Genomic DNA, 19,742 nt, shown 5'->3' with positions numbered 1-19,742 from the left:
GGCCATTTATTTTAAAAAGAGCCTTTTTAAAAAATATATATTTATTTGGCTGAGCTGGGTCTTAGTTGCAGCATGTGGGATCTTAGTTTCTGCATGTGGGATCTAGTCCCCTGACCAGGAATCGAACCTGGGCCTCCTGCATTGGGAGCAAAGAGTCTTAGCCACTGGACGACCAGGAACGTCCCAGAACCTTTTAAAAAACTTTACTTTTGAGGTCAGATAGATGATTCACTAGGTTTTAATCTGACTGATTTACAGAAGTGTTGCCATTAGCTTGAGTAGTTTGTTCAAAACGGAGACCCACTTTGTCTTCCTCTGAGAGTAAACTCGGATCCCTGCTTGGGCTTTGTGAGTACCTTCAACAAGTTAGTGGCATGAGATTCGTCTTCATGAAGGCACCTTGGAAATGGTTAGTGAAGTTAGACAAAAAAAATTAAGCCATAAATTATCAATGAAAGTGACGCTTCCAAGTGTGTGCCGACTCTTGAGAGTCGTGGAACGTGTCTGGTCTCCTTAGGCAGTTTCTCTGGACCACATAGCATTTCAGGGGCCTGCAGGTAAACAGACTATGCTATGCGAAGTCACTTCAGTCGTGTCCGACTGTGTGACCCCACAGACGGCAGCCCACCAGGCTCCTCCGTCCATGGGATTTGCTAGGCAAGAATACTGGAGTGGGTTGCCATTGCCTTCTCCGGTAAACAGACCACACGTGTAAATTCTAAGGAGATCAAACCAGTCAATTCTAAAGGAAATCAACCCTGAATTAGAAGTAGTGATGCTGAAGCTGAAGCTCCAGTACTTTGGCCACCTGATGGGAAGAGCCAACTGATTGGAAAAGACCCTGATGCTGGGAAAGATGGAAAGCAAAAGAAGGGGGTGGCAGAGGATGATATGGTTGGATGGCATTATTGACTCAATGGACATGAATCTGAGCAAACTCCAGGGAAGTGAAGCTAAGATAAAGCTTGTTTGTGCATCTGTTCTGTAAGTCAGTTCTTTGTAGCTTGGGAGAAGCCTGAACCAGGTAGATGAAGGCGGACCATCACCTGCAGGTGAGGTGTAACCATCTCAACAGGTGAGCCGACAGGTCTCAGGCTCTGCGTAGGATACTTTCCTACGCAGGATTCTTTCCACCTGCATTCGTTTCCCTGGGCAGAAACACCTTCTCATGGAAGAAAAATGGATACTTTTTTTCCTGGGCCTCTGTGATGTTCCTCCTGGAAATAGTGGGTTAAGTGAGCGATGGCTCGGGGGAGGGTTTGATCTGTTTGCTTCCCTTTGTTTCTGTTTCCCGAGGTCTTGCTGGGCCTGAGGAGTTGAGAAGCCCCTCTCTTTCAGAGTCGGGTCGAGGTTCTGTACTGGACCTTGTCTCCTTCATTTCCTGTTAAATGTAGGCACAGGTTCAGAAGACAAAAGACCTGCTCAATAATGTGGCCTCTGACGAAGCTAACTTAGAAGCCAAAATCGAAAAGAGGAAATTAGAGCTGGAAAGAAATCGGAAGCGACTGCAGACTCTGCAGAGCGTCAGGTAGGTGTGAACACCGGGGCGTGAGTGGAGGGCTGCCCCTGGAAGTCAGAGCAGACCGAGGGAGTGTGCGGCCAGTGGCGTTAGCCTTTCAGGCCGTGGGACGCCTCTGCTGCAGAATGTACGTGTGTCTCTTGTTCCAACAAGCACACTGTTGGGCTCCGTCTGTTGACTGCTTTCGGTATGTCTGGAAAACTGCTTTATTCTTGAACCCCCACTTCTAGCCTTTTAGCTTCTTGGAATGCAAGGCAAAGTAAGTAAATCCAGATGGTGGAAGTTGTTATACAAGGCCTGGCTCCCCAGACCCGTGTCCTGCCATAAATTAGGTGGGAATAGAAACACTCTTGCTTCTTGGTTGGAGTTGGATTTAGAGCTTTATAATTCCTCACTGGTAATTCATCTTCTTCCCTTTCCAGCATGCGCCTCACATTTTCTTGGGGTTCACTCTCTCTTGCCCCCACCTCTTTCTTTTTCTCTGCCTCCCTCCCTGCTTCCATCTCCCCTTCTCCCTCCCCCCAGCCCCCGCAGCTCTGTGTCTGCTTTTCCTCGCTCTGCCCTGTTGCTCTTCGTCCCTTTCATTCTTCTGTTATTTTTCTCTGTCCTCCCTCCTCTGTCCAGCTGCTGTGTCCACTCTGAACATGCCTTGCTTGTTTGGCACACTGGTACCTGGCCTGCACTCTGGCTGCTGTCCTGAGACCTGCGGGAAGGCAGCGCCTAGGAAGAGCAGACAGTAGCCCAGAGAGCATCAGGCTTCCTCCTCCTCAAGGGCACGCCCCGGCCCCTTCCGCCTCTGGAATCAGGGTCACTGGATAGATTTGTCTCATTAAAAAATTCTGCCTTTCAAGTTTAAATTCAATTTTGTTAAGCCTCAGATCTTTTTAATGGAAAAATTTCTGTTTTCCTCTACTCCAAGAGATTTTGAATTATTTTTCTAGTTTATCTGTTCATTGTTTTAAAAGAAGAGAGGTTTCTCTTTAAGATCAACAATAGAAAATAGAAACTTCAGCAAACCAGTTTAAACATTTTTTTTTAAGTTTTTAAAAAATTATTTTTATTATCTATTTGGGTGCAGCATGTGGGATCTTGAGTTGTGGCTTGTGGGATCTAGTTCCCTGACCAGGGACAGAACACAGGCCTCCTGCATTGGGAGCAGGGAGTCTTAGTAACCGGGAAGTCACTGTTTTTAAGTTTTTATATTTTGGTTTAATTAAAATTTGGCTTTAATTTGTAGCAATCTTTGTTTCTTTTTTTAGGGGACTGATTAAATTTTGGAACATGCAGACAGCAGAGTATTAAGCCCAGCTAAGTTAGTGCATGGGGCTTCCCAGGTGGCACCAGTGGTAAAGAACCCTCCTGTCAGTGCAGGAGACTAAGAGACAGGGGTTTGATCCCTGGGTCAGCAAGATCCCCTGGAGGAGGGCATGGCAACCCACTCCAGTCTTCTTGCCTGGAGAATCCCATGGACAGAGGAGCCTGGCGAGCTACAGTCCATGCGGTGCAACGAGTCAGACACGCCTGAAGTGATTTAGCACACAAGATAATGCATACATTTAATTTATTGATTTTTAGAGATGTATACAGTTTGTGATTATTTTTTAACTGTATTGAAATCTGTGCCATACCAAATGAGAAAAAAAGACCCTAGAGCTTCATTTAAGATAATATTCGTAATGTTTGTTGAAAAGAAATCATTTCTGTATATACCTATGCACCGAAAAGTCTGGAAGGATGAATGTCAAATATTAAGTGGTAACACCTAGTGATGAAATTAGGCATCATTTTAATTTTATTCTTAGTACTTTCAGGATATTTTTCTAGCTTTTACAAAGAACCCATCTTAATTTTTGATTAAATGTATCTTCCTTTTGTGGGGAGGAGAGAGAAAAGGAGAAATTAGCTTTTGTTACAAGAATGAAGAACCTCCCCCAGTTAAAGGCTTTCCAGGGAAAGCCAGGATGGAATCTGGGGCTCTGAATACCAATTTCAAGTTACTATATGTTTGTGTATTGGTTAATCTTTCCTTTTTTTTTTTTTCATTTTGTTGTTTTAGGCCAGCGTTTATGGATGAATATGAGAAGATTGAGGAGGAATTGCAGAAGCAGTATGAAATTTATCTCGAGAAGTTTCGGAATCTGGCTTATCTGGAGCAGCAGCTGGAGGATCATCACAGGATGGAGCAGGAGAGGTTTGAGGTGAGTGCTGAGTCCCTTCTGCACAGACCGTTGGTTCGGTTCCCGTGTGTTGCTTTGTACTTGTTGACTTGCCGGTTTATAAAGAGCATCATGAGAAAGAATATCGGATGAGTGTTTTTTCTCCCTGATCAGACTCATGTGGTGCTTCTGTTTTCCTGGTTGTATAGCCTGGACTCAAAAGTTGTCAGGTTTTTGATGGCAGGTTTGGTCAGTCAGGGCTACAGACAGGGCCACCACGTGACCTGGGCAGTTGGTTATAACTGCAGGCTTAGAAATTCCTGGGCTGGCTTTAATGCTGCGTTGTCTTGAAATTCTTAATTCTCAACTGCATTTTATTTTGCACTGAGTCCCACAAATTATGTAATGCGTCCTGAGGACAGATCTAAAAACTTGCTTGGTTAATTCACTGGAAGATTTTCAAGCCCTCGTTAATTGAATCATCCAGACTGGCTTTTCAGAAACTGCTTTATAAAGCATTGTAGTTTATTGTGGGAAAGAGGTATGACCTTGAACCTGACCAGTTGTTTTACAGGTTCCTCTCATCCCAGTGTGTAAAGTCATTTATGAAAGAGTATTTCAGGTCCTAGCATCAGTTGATAAATATGGAATCAGAACTAAGGAAGTTGGATTGCTGTCATTTTGAATTGTCCTTATCCCCTAAGAATATTTCTCCTTAACCTAAGAATCGTCATTTGAAATTTATGTTCACTGTGAAACTGGTCTGCAAGCTCCCTTTCCCCTGCTGTCCTTGACAACTTTTGGTGTAAAGGTCATCCTTGCCTTCTTACAAACCTGGACATTTGAATTAGGTGATGCTGCTTAGTTGTCCAGGAGAGCTGGCTGTGAGTGGCTTATCACCTTCATCTGGACACGTTTATCTGGACAGGAAACCTGTTGCCACTCTTGCTTACGGCAGAGGCAGGAGTGGGGGACCCAGGACAGGCACATTTTGAGGGCAGTGAAAAGCCCCTGGGGTTCTGGAAATCTTAAACACTGAGCATCTGGGAAAGAGCAGTAAAGAGACAGTGAAAATAAGCTGACCATTTTGTTCTGTTTCTGGGCCACCCTGGGCTTGGAAAACGTAAGGAAGAACATGCCTCGGGATGCGAGAGGGCAGCTGGGGTGACTTCTGAGGGGCCCCTCCCTGCCCACTGTCCTTTCGGCAGCACCTGCCGGCTCACACCTGCTCCTGGGCTTCTGGTTCCTGGTCCCTCAGAATATCTCATCGTGGAACACTGCTTCCTTTGTAATGTTCAGAACAACAGCACCTTTTTTAAAGCCGATTTCCTCTCCCATTTTCTCTTGAGAATAATCAGGGTCACATTTTATAACCCAACTCAAGTATTGGCTTTTTAAAAAAATATCCTAGGAATTAAGATGAGTCTGTCTTTCTTTCTTTTCCTGTTTGATCACTTCCACCATTTAGCACCTTTCAGGGCCAGAATTGTGCAGGGAAGGAAAATGGTAAATCCCTGCTTTATTTTATTAGCAAAAGGCCCAGAGCTGATGCATCCGTTTCTGTGTCCACATCCCACGCCAGCATGGGTGGCAGACGTTTCATTGTGTTGTTGCTTTTCTTCAGAGGCAGTTAGGTGTGATGGAAGGAGCGTGGGTTTGGAGGCCGGTCAGGCCATCTTGGCCAAATGTGTCCTTGCTGGGAGCCCCCCACTTTGATCCGGCTCCTGGGGTGATGACGGAGAAGGGGTATCAGGTTTCCTCCTCCCCTTCCTGGAGCTCAGTCTTCTCTGCTTTTGCATCACAAGTCTAGCAGTACTTACATGGCAAAGAAGAATAAAACAGTCCAAAAGGGTCCTTTCTCCTGGCTCTTGTTTCTCCTGCTCCACAGGAAACTGAGAACACTCTCCGTCTGATGCAAAACAAGCTCAAGGAGGAAGGAAAACGTCTGCTCAAGAGTGGAAGTAAGTCCACACGTTTAAACAGACGTGCTTTTTCTGGACTAGTGTTTTCAGCCTTGGAAAACTTAACACGCACATTTTATTTTTTTAAAAGGTGATTTTCTCACAACTTTTTTATCAGTACTATTTTGATTCAGGAGCTTGAGAGAGAGTGTTGTGTTAAAAATTACATACCATTTAAAAGCACATTTGGTTTTCATGCCAACTGAAATCTTATTTTCCCCTATTTAAATGATAGTTATTAGTTAGAGTTATATATAACTATAGAAGAAATCTTGTTTTCAGCAGTCTGTAGGGTTCCTTATTTTAGGGCAAACTGAGGGGCAGCAAGTATTGTGATGGGGTACAAGTGCATTTTCTTGAAGGTAGTCCCCCACCACACCCCCAGAACGTGTCCCCCCAAAGTTCAGAGTCCTTTGTCTAGGCTCTCACCTACAGAGAAATGGGGGCAACCTACATGTAAGACCTAGATCCTGGGAAGGAGTCTTCCCCGAGGCTGGTCAGCCCACTTCATCCACAGACTTCACCAGGGTGTCAGGTCAGCCCTGGGCGCAGTAGCAGCACCCGGTCGTCATGTGGGGTTCGTGGCTGCGTCTCCGAGACTCTCTGCTTGCTTGTTTCTCTCTTCTTGTGATGGTTTCTCTCGCGTGCTCGCGGGAGGTGTCCCCGGGACCGCAGGTCTGCGTGCTCTCTTGCTCTGTGTCTTTTCCTTCCGTACCTCTTTGCTGTTATACTTGTTCTCTGCCTCTCTCTCCTGAATCTTAGGCAACTTTGTCTGGAAGGAGTGTAGGGACTGCTGGGGAATCCTATAGGGGTGAGCTTAGAAAATTCCCTGGGCCTCTCTAGCCAAAGCAGCCGCTCACCTTTATGGTTCCAGGTCAGCCAGGAGTGCCTGACGCGGCCCTCGGTGATAAGCCTGCCTGGAGTGTGTCCCCCTCCGAGAGGCCCGGCACAGGTAAGAGCCTGGTTCCCCTACATCCCGCTCTGCCCTGGACTGCACATTGAGACCTTTCTCACTGAGCCTGCTTTATTCTTCTTAACTCAGACCTTAAGTTTGTGATCCATAGGTTTGGGATCTTCTGAAAGAGATTCTCATGCGTATGTGTGATTTAGTGTTTCTGGAAAAGTAATTTTCAGTTTAAACCAGCCTAATGAAGGGTAATGCTTAATTAGCTTGTGGTGAGCAAATAAGTTAGGAAAATAACTTATGAAGCACCACTCTCAGTTCTGCTCATCCTGAGCTACTTAAGCTTCCCCGTCTGTCTTTGCTTTTCTACACATATGGGAACATGGCCATAGTGGAAAGTGAAGGCGTTAGTCACTCAGTCGTATCCAGCTCTTTGCAACCCCATGGACTGTAGCCTGGCAGGCTCCTCCATCCATGGAATTCTCCAGGCAAGAATACTGGAGTGAGTAGTCCTTCCCTTCTCCGGGGATCTTCCTGACCCAGGGATTGAACCCAGGTTTCCTGCATTGGAGGTGGATTCTTTACCATCTGAGCCACCAGGGATATAAATGAGGAGAGGTAGAAAGGAAGACTTCCTGAACTTTTATCTGTGAAAAAGTCCTCTGAACAGAACAATCTAATAGTACATAGACTTGAATTGGAGGTGAGGATGAGCAAAATCCAAGATCTGGAAGAGATCATTTTGTTCAGGCTACCCTGTGGGTGGCTGATTTAACCCAGCAAAGCATTATTGAGTAGAGGTTCTGGGTGCTAAGGACATTTCAGTGGACAGTAAATGGGGATGCTTGCCTTAAATGAATTGACGGTCTGGTGACATGCTTGGGGACAAACAAGCAAGCTGTTTGTGGAAGGTGAAAAATGCCAATGTGGGGAAGTGGAGCAGGTCAGGACGTAGGGAGGGGGTCATGGATTGCAGTTGTAAAGAGGAGTCAGGGGAGACCATGAGGAGACTCTGTTTAAGCAAAGATTAAATCTGAGGAGCTGGGAAGATGGGAGCTACCAGAGAGGGAAAATCCAGAAAGGCTGGCAACCAGGGCCTAGGGTCAAGGGTGAGTTTCACTGAGCAAGGAAGCGTATGAACACACAGGGCTCAAGCTGAGGCAGTTTGATGAGCTGGAAGGTGGGTCGTATGCTTGAGGGCTCACATCCAGTGGAGACTATTTTTTCTGTTAAGCAAGGAGTGAAGTCACCTCAGGTTTGGCTTTGGGGTTTGGAGTGAGGGGTTTGAGGAAGATAAAGGCTGAGTAATTAGAGATGGAAAAGTGCCACTGGCCCCAGAGATTAAAAAGACTAAGTACTTTGTTCAGATGCCCGGTAATAAAAGTCAGAGGTGACTCTTCATCTCCCCACCAGCGTCTTAAACCTTGTTGCTGGCGGTTAAGCGTCTAACTGCATCCTCTGTAGAATTCAGGCACTGTAGCATTAGGACTGAAGGCCGCCTCTGACTTTATAAAATGACCCAGGAATGTCTTGAACGCAACTGAGTAGCCCTGTCATGGAGTGGAGAGCAGATATTCACGCATGGCGCGCACACTTCCCGGGTCCTGCCGCATCAGCTGTTGCCCCAGCGCCCAGAGATGGAGGAGGCGCCTAGGGAGCTCCCTGTCTCGAAGCCCTGGGTGTTCCTGGCCATGAGCTGGTGTTCTTGAGCGCTTGAAATGTGGCTAGGCCAAATTGAGATGCACTGTTTGTAGCAAATACACACCAGATTTTGAAGACTTGATATAAAAGGAAAGTAAAATTACTCATTAACGTTTTTTTATGTTGGTTACTTATTGAAATGACATTTTAGGTATATTGGGTTAAATAGAACATTATTGAAATTAATTCACCTGTTCCTTTTGCTTTAATATACTTGTAAATTTTAAATTGCATCTGGGGCTGGCATATTTCTGTTGGACAGTGCTTATCTAAAAGAAACCTATAAAAAAAACTGCCTGTAGTTTAATCACTGGGGTTTTGAGTTTCTCTGAAATAGCTAATGAAATGGAGCATCTTTTTGTCTGCTTTTGGCTGTGTATCTTCTGTGTATCTTCTTTGGGGAGATCTATTCTCGACTTCACACATTTTTTAATTGGGTTATCTTTTTTTTTTAATGTTTATTTTTATTTATTTATTTGGCTGCACTGGGTCTTGATTGTGGCACGTAGGCTCTAGTTCCCTGACCAGGGATTGAACCCAGGTCCCTTACATTAGGAGCTGAGTCTTAACCACTGGACTACCAGGGAAGCCCCTGGGTGGTCTTTTTACTGTGGGGTTATATGTCTAGATAGCAGACCCGTATGTGATTTGCGAGTATTTTCTGTCATTCACCTTCTAGATGCTGTCCTTTGTTGTTACAGAGTTTTGATCAAGTTCAGTTTATTAATTTTTTTTTCTTTTATTGCTGTGCTTTTAGTGGCATGTTTGAGAAACCGCCGAATTCCAGGTCACCGGGATTTACCCATGTGTTTTTTTCCTAGGTGTTCTATCATTTTAATTCTTACGTTTAGATCTCTGACCCATTTCAGGCTAATCCTTTGTGTGTGGTGTGAGGTAGGGGTCCAGCTTCATTCTTTTGCACGTGGCTGTCTACTTGTCCCAGCAGCAAGTCTGTTCTTTCCCTGGTGAATCTTCCCAGCACACTTGTTGGCTGTACTCATATTACTGTGTCGCTGACAGCTCGACTTCAGTGACTTTTGTGTTAGCGCTACTAACTTTACGTGTTTGACCCTCAGTCCGTTGCTGCGAGTTGTCAGAAGAAATCATACTGAGTCTGAGGTACTTGTTTTAATGTTGGGTTAAAATTCATGGTTTCGTTTGCTTTGTATTGCATGGGGTGAAGACTTAATGTCAAATTGTTTCTGGAGGAAGTAAAAAGTGAACTAATCTGAAGAGTGATTTCACTTTATGGTCATTAATTTGTATTCATATCTAATCCCATTCTCTGTAATGGCTTTTGTAAGGGGGTAGTTTTTGGATCGATTGTGCTGAGGTCCTCTCGGGATGCTCTTACTGACACTTTCTACAGCTGCTGGCTCTGGCCTCCGTGCTGTAGAGCACAGCACTTTCCTCCAGGGTGGATGGAAGAAGAGCGTTTCCTCAGAGCCCAGCCAGATGCAGCTGCCGCGTCATCACTCTCTACAGCAGGGCCTAATAAACAAAGCATTATCACAGATGAACAGTGACTCTACTTCCAAAATGTCTTAAGAATCAGTGATCAGAACAACAACTGCATTCTTCCAGTTCCATCCTTCTGAAACCTCTGCCACTCTGGGCACAAAAAAGTGGCTGGACAGTGATGTCTTTTCCTCCCCACTGTGGAAACTCCTGTAGGTTTACAGGAAATGTTCGACCGGCACAAGACTCCAGAGGGGTGTTTAGGAAATTAATGTGAAAGGCTGTTGCATTGAGAACCACCTCTCTTTATCTTTGTAATGAATTTTCTCCAGTTAAGAATATCACGGGCCCCAGTTTTCATTGCCAGTTACCAGGCAGTCGTTTGTCCCGGACAGCCACTCAGGCCCTTCCTGGCTTGCCTCCAGGCTTGTCTTGCTGAACAGAGAATGGTTCCCCCCCACCCTCAAACTAACGAAGAACTTCCAACTCCCTTGACAGCTGGCTGTCAGTGTTTTAGTTTTACATGCCGGAATAGTGTTTCTGATATAACTGACCCACTTTTTTCTTGTTTCGGAAAACTGTTTTTTAAAAAATCTAGCCTATCCTTGTCTGCATGAACCCTTCCCTAAGGAGCTAAGGACATTCCCAAGAGACTTGTAGAATCAGCTGCATCCCAGGAAAAGCTGAGCAGCACAGATGGCTCTTCACAGGAGCCTCACTGGACAGGGGCTGTTCTGGAGGGAGTGATGGAGCTGCCCTTTCGTTTTGCCTCCTTGTGTCCCTGCCAGGTAACGGTGACTCTGACGTTGACATCCAGGAGGACGATGAATCCGACAGCGAACTGGAAGAGAGGCGGCTGTCCCAGCTGCGCACGGCCATGGAGGTGCTCACGCAAGGTAGCCCAGCCTCGCTTGCTCACCCCCTGCCCCACCCCCGGGCCCAGGAAACCGCAGCCAGACTGCCGTCAGGGCTGCTGGGTTTCCAGGCCCGTAAGCACCCTGCTCTGTTGTTAATCGGGATTTTGCTCTTAACCTGCCTAGGGGTCATCTTTGCTGCTGATACTCTTACCTTTGGCCCCAAGAAGAGTCAGGCTTGTAGTTTGGTGCTTCTCACAGAGGTCATGGAACATACTGCCTCCACCAAGGAGCTGAATTCTTTCCTTTTTGGGTCCAAACTGGTCTCAGTGCAATTACGTCCTTTATGCTCAGAGAATTAATGTACAGATAAGGGACCTACGTGAGCATCTCTGCTGTTAAAACCTGTTTTTAGTTTCTGCCTTCTCACTGCAGAAGACTCAAGCAGTAAAATAACATGGAGTGAATGTGGGTGCTTCTCTGGGGCCTTCCTCATGTCCCACTCCTACCGTACAGGGGTTGTGGCTTGGGGCTGGGTCCTTCTAAAGTGCCTTTCTGCACATGCAAACACACATAAGTATACACATCACACACATACACACATCACTGGGGGCCCTTCTCAGCCTTCAGGGGAGTGCAGCTCTCTGCCTCTACGTGGGAAGGGTGGCTCTTGAGTTTTTGCAGAAGTCACACTTAGATGACATTGACTTCCAGAGGAGGAGTGGAGAACCACTTTGGTAATGATGCTGTTTTGAAGGATAAGTTAGAGTGATACTAACTTTTGTTTTTACTTTTCGAAGCCCAGATGTGGATCCCAGTACAAGTGACCCTGGCCCACAAAGCGAGAACTTATCTCTTCAGCAGAGAGCACACACCTCCATGTATTCTAGTGACAGGGTTCAGTGATTTTATTTCTTCCCCTGGGACATTTATAGGATGCATGTTTATTTTTCCCATCCATGACTCGTGCTCAGATTTCATGGCCTTATTCCTCTTTTCCGAAGTGGAAATGCAGAAGATCTGTTACTGGTACACTTCTGAGTAGCTGGCTGCTCCCTAGGTCAACTTTTTAGTGTGAATTCTTCTTCCCACTTTCCTAAAGGAAAGCAGATCTTGGTGCCCACTTCCTGCCTTGTCTCACAGGTTCTCATGCTCTCTTCACACTTCTCTTTTTCTCAGGACAGCCCAGCAAGCACGTCGTGGGCACGATGCAGGGTGGAGACACGGATGATGACGTGAGTCCTGACCCGCCCCTTGAGCAGCCCTGGTCTCGGTGGTCCTGGGCCAGCTAGGTCCTGGACTCGGTGGACCAAGGAGCTGAGTGCATCTCACCAGTGTAGTATAAAGAGCTGCTTCTCAACCTGGCACGTTGCTGGGTCTGTGGCAGAGCTTGGCCTCCCAGGGAGCTGACCTCTCGTCTTTGCTTGTTGATGGCTCATTTCTTTTCTTTTCAAATGAACATGCTTGCCCTACTTGGTTTTTTCCTTCTCATTGTTCTTTCCATTCTTGCTTTCCAAAGATGGTAGCAGCACCAGCTTTCTTAGGTAAATGCAGGACTCCCAGCTCCAAGCAGCAGGTTGGTTTTCTTTTTCGCCTCATCCGTTTGTGTGTGTGTGAGCTGCTAAGGGCCAGCAGAGACCTCCCCCAAGAGTGATGCCCGGGGTCCAGGGCAGGAAGCCACTTACGTGGTCTCCACGGTGGGTGGTAGACTTACCTAACGGTCCCTGTGTTAATGAGGAGGAGGGGGTGGATGCTGAGCTGAGAGACAGGAAGGGCCATCAGGCCTCTGAACCGTATCCTAGAAAAGAAGGGCTGCTGTTGAGGGCTGGGGTCAAGGCCAGCTCCATTCTTGGGAGGGGACATAGAAGGCAGGCTCTCCCGAGACCAGGGCCCAGAGAGGCTGTGACATGAGGCTGCTGGCGCCCTCAGCATTGTTGAATGAATAACTGTGGGCCAACGGAATGGGGTCCGGTTGTTGGGGCTGCACTGCTCTGGACCTGCTTCTTTGTTGAGTCCCTGGCAGGGCTGTGAGGCCCAAGAGGTGATTGGACTGATGGAGTCAGGGACCTTCTGTCCAGGTGAATGCCGCGTGTGTCTGGAGCCTGGCACCAGCACAGAGCCTAGACCGATATTCTACAAAAGATCCACTGATTGGGTCCCAGCAGTGTGGCCTGGGGAGCGCCGACTGGCCCCCCTTCTTAGGATTTGCTTGATCGTTGGTATAGCTTTCTACTTTTCTGAGCGATCACCTTATTTGTAGTTTAAAGTCTCCTCTGTGCTTATTGCTGCTTGTTAACTTCAAGGAGGCTGTTTCCATGCAGCACCTTGGGTCTGTCCTTCACCCGTGCGCTCATTCACTCGCCAGGTCTTTGTTGAGTGCTGGTTGTGTCCCAGGCACCGTTAGGGGTTGGGGAATTCAGGAGTGAACAGAACCAATCCCCTGCCTCCATGAGGCTTATATTCTAATGGTCATCAAGCAGATACATCAGGGGTCATCATGGTAAGAAAAATAAAGCAGATTCAGGGAAAAGAGGGACAGGGATGAGGGTTCTGACTGAGTGGGTAGGGGAGGGTTGTGCTTGGGAGGGGCTGTGAGGAATTGGGTGGAGGGCATTTGCAGGGGTCTGATTCAGAAGTGGGAGTGGCGGTAGCGGCAGATTGTTGAGAAGTGCTGTTTCTAAGGTTAGAGCCATCAGGTTTTGTTAATTGGACATGAAGTGTTAGAAATGCCCTGGTTGTGGCTTCGTTGGCTGAAAGTGTAGTTCTTACATTCCCAAGGCGGGCAGACCTCAGGACGGGGCCTGGAGAGCAGACAGGAGGTCTGGCTCGGTCATTCTGAGTCAGCCACCTGCTAGGTGTCCACATGCTAGTGCTGAGAAGCTAGTTGTATTCAGGTCTGGACTTAAGGTCTGAGCTGGAGACTGAATTTGGGGGAACCTCCCTAAGATCACCTTGAGGGGGACATGATTGCTTGGGGAGGGAAGTAGAGAGGAAGAGCAGAGGCCCGAGCCAACTCTGTATCACAGCAGTCAGGGAGGGAGAGCGGGTCTGCATCTTGACTAAGAAGATTCGAGAGTGAGGGGGGCAAGCACAGAAGAGGGTCTCAGGGGTCAAGAATGGAGAACTAATTACCTGTAGGATCTGAGTCCATTGACTGTTTCAGTCTTGGGGGCCTCAATGGGAGAGCGTGGCTGGAGGGTGCTGAGAGGGCAGAGAGCAGGGCCTGTGTGAGCTCAGGACTCGCTCAGGGATTTGCTGTGAGGCCACGGGAGAGCAGGGCTGAGCAGCTGCAGAGGAGGATGGGTTATGTGTTAGGGTGTTTTATGTTTTTAAACAGAGGGAAATTGTGCATTGGTGGGAATGGTCTGTATAGAGTGACCGACCATTCTGGTTTCCCCAGGGGTACAGGACCTGCACTTTGAGAAAGCTGGCTGAGTTAGTGACCCTTACCCAGATGATGAGAGAGAGAGAGCATGTTTCTTTTAGTTTGCTCCTTACACCCATTTCCTGAGTGGCTTTCCATCCAAAAGCCAAAGTAAGCCCCCCCGCCTGTCTCCAGGCCCCGTCCTCCTGGCTGGCTGCTGCGACGGGGGCGCTGGGGAGGAGCTCTGGGGCTTGACGAGCAGATCCATGCTGCTCCTGAGACAGAAGCAGGAAAGCCACTTGCAGCACCAGCCTCAGTTCGCATGCTGGTGTTTCAGGACACGCTTACATATGTGTTACTGTCCCAGCCAGTGGTCTGTAGACCCTGGCCCTGTGCTTATGCCCCACACTCTGACTATTTCCTCTTCCAAGCTCTCCCTTCGCATAGGTTTTGCTGGTTATTCAGCTGCTAGTGAAACAGCAAGGTAGGGTCTCTGCTGACGTGACATCAGCAACCGGCGGGGCCACTCAGCTGTGCTCACCATCTCTCCCACAGGAAGACCTGGAGGACAGTGAGATGGACATGGAGGACGACGAAGACGACGATGACCTGGAGGACGAGAGCGTGGCACTGTCAGTGGCCAAGCCCAGTCGAAGAGGCCGGAAACCTGAGCCACTGGAGGAGAGTGACAGTGACTTCTGACCTTCGTGCCAAGGGACCTGGGCAGATGAAAACCCGCGGATTTGTAGGGAAAGGGGGAATTAAGGAGGCAGAAGAAAAGAGGCGTTTGTTGGATAAGCCAGCTGGACTTGTTAATGAAGCAAAGGCTGCTTCTGGTTTAGTTTCTTGGGTGTTGCTCACACATTCCAAAGCTTCAGAACCGGAGCCAGCCCCACAGAGGACTTTTTTTTTTGCCTTTTCTATCTCCTAAAACTTGGGAGATGCATGTGTTCCTAGAGATTCACATCCACAGGGCAGAAGCTTTTGAGAACTAACAGCCAACAACATATAAGTCTTAGCTGTTAGGTTTGTCGCACTTTTTCTCTAAAAGTCAGCAGGACCTTCCCAAACCTGGGGCTGAAACTGGGCACAGGCCTCATTTCCGGAACTGTAGGGCAGTCAGGACATTTATGTTGTATCAGCTTTTGAGTCTCGGCTTTAATTCACTCTGTAGTCTTATTTTCCTCCTCCTCTACGTTCACAATACCAAGCTTTAAATGTATTTTACTAACTAAAATTTTCTGAAAGAAAGTAGCTAATTCAGATGGAAACCAGCTTTGCTTGAAAATCAGGCAACAGAGAGATGCCCCAGGTCACGCATACTTCATTCTCTCTCAAAAGGCTGATGTTCCTCCTTAGGAAGGAGGAGATTAAGGGGAAAGTGTCGGTACGTATTCAGGTTTCTGACTTAAAAAAATAAACCATATTGAATTTAATAAAATAGCACTAGAAGAATTTCCCTTTTGTGAAGGAGGAGTGACAGGTATGTGGATTTTGCTTTGCTTTGGTTTTGTTAATACAGAGAACAAGCACAGAGGAGTTTTCGTTTACTTTTCAATTATAAAGTCGGAAGACTTGTGAAGTTTTTTATCTCAATAAATGTATTTTACACCATATTTTTATACTATTAAGTTTTATTTGAAAATATAATTATTCATTTGTACCTATAACATAAATAACTTCTTCAAGAAAAATTCATGGATTATTACTGGACGTGTGAATTTTAGGAGACAGTGTGACAATTCTTTCTGTCTTTGCTTTTTTTTCTGTCTTTCCCTAAATTTTACATGAGATTACTCTTTTTTTTTTTGTAAACCTTCAGTGTTCAATTAATTCACCAGTAATTTAAGCTATGGGAGTAAGTGTGTTGGGAGTCATGTTGAACCTACTTGGAAGCCATGGCTTTTAAGCATAAGTTGCATCTTCTTGGATGTTACAGCTATGGTTTAGCTGAATCTGACCTGACTTCTGTTTTAAAAAACAAAAAATGTATTTGTTTCCCTCATGTGATTCTTTCTTCTGATGGGCTTTAACATGGGAACTCTGCCCAAGTCACAGATGATGTGTCCAGCTGTTTCTAGGTAATTGTGTCCCAGAATGAACCTCAAGACTATTTTAAGGAATATAAAAATCATCAGTCCCCAACAAGAGAAAGTTTTCAATGTCTGGTATCAAAAATTACCAGGTGTAAGATGCCAGTCAATTAGTGGAAAAGGACAGACAATTATGACTGTATTCCATATATTCAGATAACAGAGGAAAGCGTGAGCAGGGTGTGAGATGTGGAAGATGGAACGTCTCTAGACTTTGAGAGCTACTGGAGGTTTAAAAACCAAGAGGGAAACTGTGCACACTGAGATTAAGAGCAGATTATACACTGCAGAAGAAAACATTGCTGACCCTGAAGACACAGGGCATGTTTGTCCAATATGGAATACCAAAATGATCCCGAAGTCCCATTGTGATGGTTATCCATTTATTGCCTCGGCTTCAAATTCACCTTCTGGTCTGCTCTATGCTAGTGAAGCTGTTGCTTGTCAGTCTCCTTGGAAGGAAAGCTATGACAAATCTAGACTGTATTAAAAAGCAAAGACATAACTTTGCTGACAAAGGTCCAAGTAGTCAAGGCTGTGGTCTTTTCAGTAGTCTTGTATGTATGTGAGAGATGGGCCATAAAGAAGGAAGGGTGCTGAAGAATTGACACTTTCAAACTGGTGCTGGAGAAGACTCTTGAGAGTCCTTTGGACAGCAAGGAGATCAAACTGCTGCTGCTGCTGCTAAGTCGCTTCAGTCGTGTCTGACTCTGTGCAACCCCATAGATGGAAGCCCACCAGGCTCCCCCCATCCCTGGGATTCTCCAGGCAAGAACAGTGGAGTGGGTTGCCATTTCCTTCTCCAATGCATGAAAGTGAAAAGTGAAAGGGAAGTCACTCAGTCTTGTCTGACTCTTAGCAACCCCATGGACTGCAGCCTACCAGGCTCCTCCATCCATGGGATTTTCCAGGCAAGAGTACTGGAGTGGGGTGCCATTGCCTTCTCTGAAGGAGATCAAACTAGTCAATCCTAAAAGAAATCCACTCTGAATACTCATTGGAAGGACTGATACTGAAGCTCCAATACTTTGGCCATCTGATGTGAATAACCAACTCACTGGAAAAGACCCTGATGCTGGGAAAGATTGAGGGCAGAAGAAGGGGACAACAGAAGATGAGATGGTTGGATGGCATCACCAATTCAATGGACATGAACTTGGGCAAACTCTGGGAGATGGTGAGGGACAGGGAGGTCTGCCATGCTGCAGTCTATGGGGTTGCAAAGAATTGGACACAACTTGGTGACTGAACAACAACATGTTAAGCATGGTCAGTAGGATGCTTGAGAGACTTTGAAGGAGGGAGGGGGCTCTCCTTCCAAATCTAGTGTGGCTTGCGTTGAGGTCCCTGGAGAGCACATTTTAGCCCCTGAGGTTTCTCCAGTGCTAGTTTCCTGCAAGGCACAGCTGTCTGCAGCATTTGACTGCTGTGACTCTTGTCCATCACCTCAACTCAGCCAGAAACAGTGCCAACAAGAAGACAGTATAGCAACCTCTTGAAAGTGCTGAAAGAAAAGACTATCATCCTTGAATTCTATACCCAGAAAAAATACCTTTCAGAACCAGTAATCTAGTGAAGATTATATAAGACTTATGAGCAAATGTCCCTGCCTTCCAAATAATGTTATTTATAGCTGATTGTTTCCCCTCTAGTCTTGGATCCAATCAAAGCTCTTAAGTTGTTAAGACTCCTTAATAATAAAACAATCCCAGCCTTTTTGTTTTCTTCATGATGTTGATGATTTTTAAGAGGCCATGCTAGTTTTTCCCAGAGTACCCCTCAATTTGGATTTTGTCCGACTGTTCCTTCATGATTAGATTCAGATAAACGCTTTTGGCAGGAATAGTACATCAGTGACGTGTCCTTCTCAGCCATTACACTGGGGGCACAGAGTGTCCCATTTTTCCCGTCATCAGTCATGTGGAGTTGCATCACTTTGCCAAGGTGATATTTGCAAAATGTCTCCATTTAAAAAACATATTATACCAGCATATTCTTTTTTTTTTTTAGCTTGTGGGATCTTAAGTTTCCTCAACCAGAGATCTAACCCACGCCCCCTGCATTGTGAGCGCAGAGTCTTAACCTCTGGAATGCCAAGGAAATCCCCAAAATGTCTCCATTTTTATGGAGCCTTTGTAAATACCTCTCTGTGGGGTGATACTCAGAGACTATGATTTTCTCCCTTAATAGGATTTCATTCATGGTTATATCATCCAATGATGTTTCTTGCCCAAATACTCATTTTTAAAGAAACATTTGGAGCAATAGTTCCTGTTCAAATTTAAAAATGATAATTATAGCTTCCATAACCATTTTCCTTGGTTATGTAGTTGAAGAACCCCTGATGTTCATTTGGAATAGTTTTCCTTCCAACATTGAAAGGCATCTGAGGGAGTTTATGCCATGTGGAAGCTCGGCTGTCTTGCTCTCATGGGGAAGCTGTAGATGCAGAAGTGCTTTGGGGAACCTAATACAGAAAGGTAGTATGAAGACATCGATTTTTAACAGCCTATTGATAACCACAATGCCAGATTCCAAGTGACATACAGTGGACATAATCTCTGCCTTTGAGAGAGTTTGTAATGGGTGAAAGATGACAGAAACCTTGGAGAACTTTTTTTGTCTCTGCTCCAGAATCCTATAATTAAAGCCTTCCTTTCTCTTCAATTTTTTTTCCCTTATTTTTCCATATGACTCTAAAGATCATACTCCTGTAGCCTTTTCTTGAAAAAAGATGTTCTCTCTGTCACTGATGCCAAATTGACACTCTTCATGGGCTTGAAGACGGCAGTTCATTTCAGAGTGAGGGAGTGATTTTATCCAGGGCAGTCATGATAAGAAAAGGTTGGGGCACGTTAAAGACCCCAGGATATAAATAGGCGCTGACTGGCTTCTTGCTGAGCTCTGAGACCCATCCCTGAGTCCCTTGGCAGAAGACCGTCCGTGTTCCGTGCTGTAGTGGGGCGTCCATCTCTCCCCTGCCTGGACTGACCCTGGACCGGGAGAGGGGCTCGGATCCTCCTCTGGCAGCACCTTTCCTGCCTCCTTGCAGGAGACCAGCACTCCTGGGGGTCAGCATCTTTCCCAGACCGCAGGAAGGCACCCTGGAGAAATGGTCCTTTTGTTGGAAAGCTTTCAGCTGTGTGTCTACCGGATCCACCAGGAACTTGTTTTGCTCACATTTCCACAGTGCACGAGGGAGCATTTGTCTTGATAGCCTCCGAGATCATCCTGGCGCCAGACTCTCCAATGTGGTTTCCCTGGAGACTGGAAGAGAAGGATCAGGACAGGGCTTGAGAAACGGGAGGCCTGAAGGTCCTCATCAGTAAGGAGCAGGTGGTCACTACCCGAAACGCTAAACCCAGGTGAAACTTGTGCTTCCACTATCCCTCTCATGGACGACGCTCCAAATGGCCCCCTTGTATACGGAGTTCCCTGTAGAGCTACTGGCGGACTGGGGTCATCTGGCTCCGAGGTTCAGAGGGGAGGCAGGGTCTGACCTGGAAGCACTTCTAAGGGTGAACCAAGCTGGTGGGAAAGGGCAGGTGCCGCTGAGCCCCACTTACTTGATGTGCCGGAGCCCGTGGTTTCCAGACAGTGCAGTGGCAACGCATATCGCCCCCTCCATTCCCAAGGAATTCTCTTGAAGACTAGGCAGAGAAGAGATTGGAGATGCCACAGTGAGCCCTTCAGGACAGAAGGACACACCCAGGAAGCAGCATGGCACTCTCT

At 46.5% G+C, this 19,742-nt stretch overlaps 2 protein-coding genes across 17 annotated transcripts in view; one reads left to right on the top strand and one right to left on the bottom strand.

Moving 5' to 3' along the window:
• IFT38 (intraflagellar transport 38) overlaps positions 1 to 15,533 on the top strand; it is a 30,066-nt gene extending 14,533 nt beyond the window's left edge. For 4 of the 12 annotated variants that reach the window (XM_086376123.1, XM_086376115.1, XM_086376118.1 and 1 more), the window contains 7 exons: positions 1,395 to 1,528; positions 3,576 to 3,717; positions 5,564 to 5,636; positions 6,511 to 6,588; positions 10,488 to 10,595; positions 11,733 to 11,788; positions 14,473 to 15,533. In XM_086376123.1, the coding sequence (XP_086232249.1) occupies positions 1,395 to 1,528; positions 3,576 to 3,717; positions 5,564 to 5,636; positions 6,511 to 6,588; positions 10,488 to 10,595; positions 11,733 to 11,788; positions 14,473 to 14,619 (738 nt within the window). In that variant the 3' untranslated portion in view covers positions 14,620 to 15,533. The remainder of the gene's footprint in view (positions 1 to 1,394; positions 1,529 to 3,575; positions 3,718 to 5,563; positions 5,637 to 6,510; positions 6,589 to 10,487; positions 10,596 to 11,732; positions 11,789 to 14,472) is intronic. The other 8 variants (XM_086376124.1, XM_086376119.1, XM_086376121.1 and 5 more) reach the window with 2 other exon arrangements.
• The window catches only part of NLRC3 (NLR family CARD domain containing 3), a 30,497-nt gene continuing 26,288 nt past the window's right edge, over positions 15,534 to 19,742 (bottom strand). For 3 of the 5 annotated variants that reach the window (XM_086376057.1, XM_086376058.1, XM_086376059.1), the window contains 2 exons: positions 19,577 to 19,660; positions 15,534 to 19,277 (listed from right to left, as the gene is read on the bottom strand). In XM_086376057.1, coding sequence (XP_086232183.1) covers positions 19,187 to 19,277; positions 19,577 to 19,660 — 175 coding nt within the window. In that variant the 3' untranslated portion in view covers positions 15,534 to 19,186. The remainder of the gene's footprint in view (positions 19,278 to 19,576; positions 19,661 to 19,742) is intronic. The other 2 variants (XM_086376061.1, XM_086376060.1) reach the window with 1 other exon arrangement.

The sequence above is a fragment of the Bos grunniens genome, chromosome 25 (genome assembly GCF_055505025.1).
Source record: "Bos grunniens cultivar Pamir isolate PY7600 chromosome 25, Bosgru_T2T1.0, whole genome shotgun sequence".
In the NCBI taxonomy this organism is placed as follows: Eukaryota; Metazoa; Chordata; class Mammalia; order Artiodactyla; family Bovidae; genus Bos; species Bos grunniens.
Note: the sequence above shows the minus strand (reverse complement) of the source record. Positions and strands in the feature narration are given on the sequence as shown.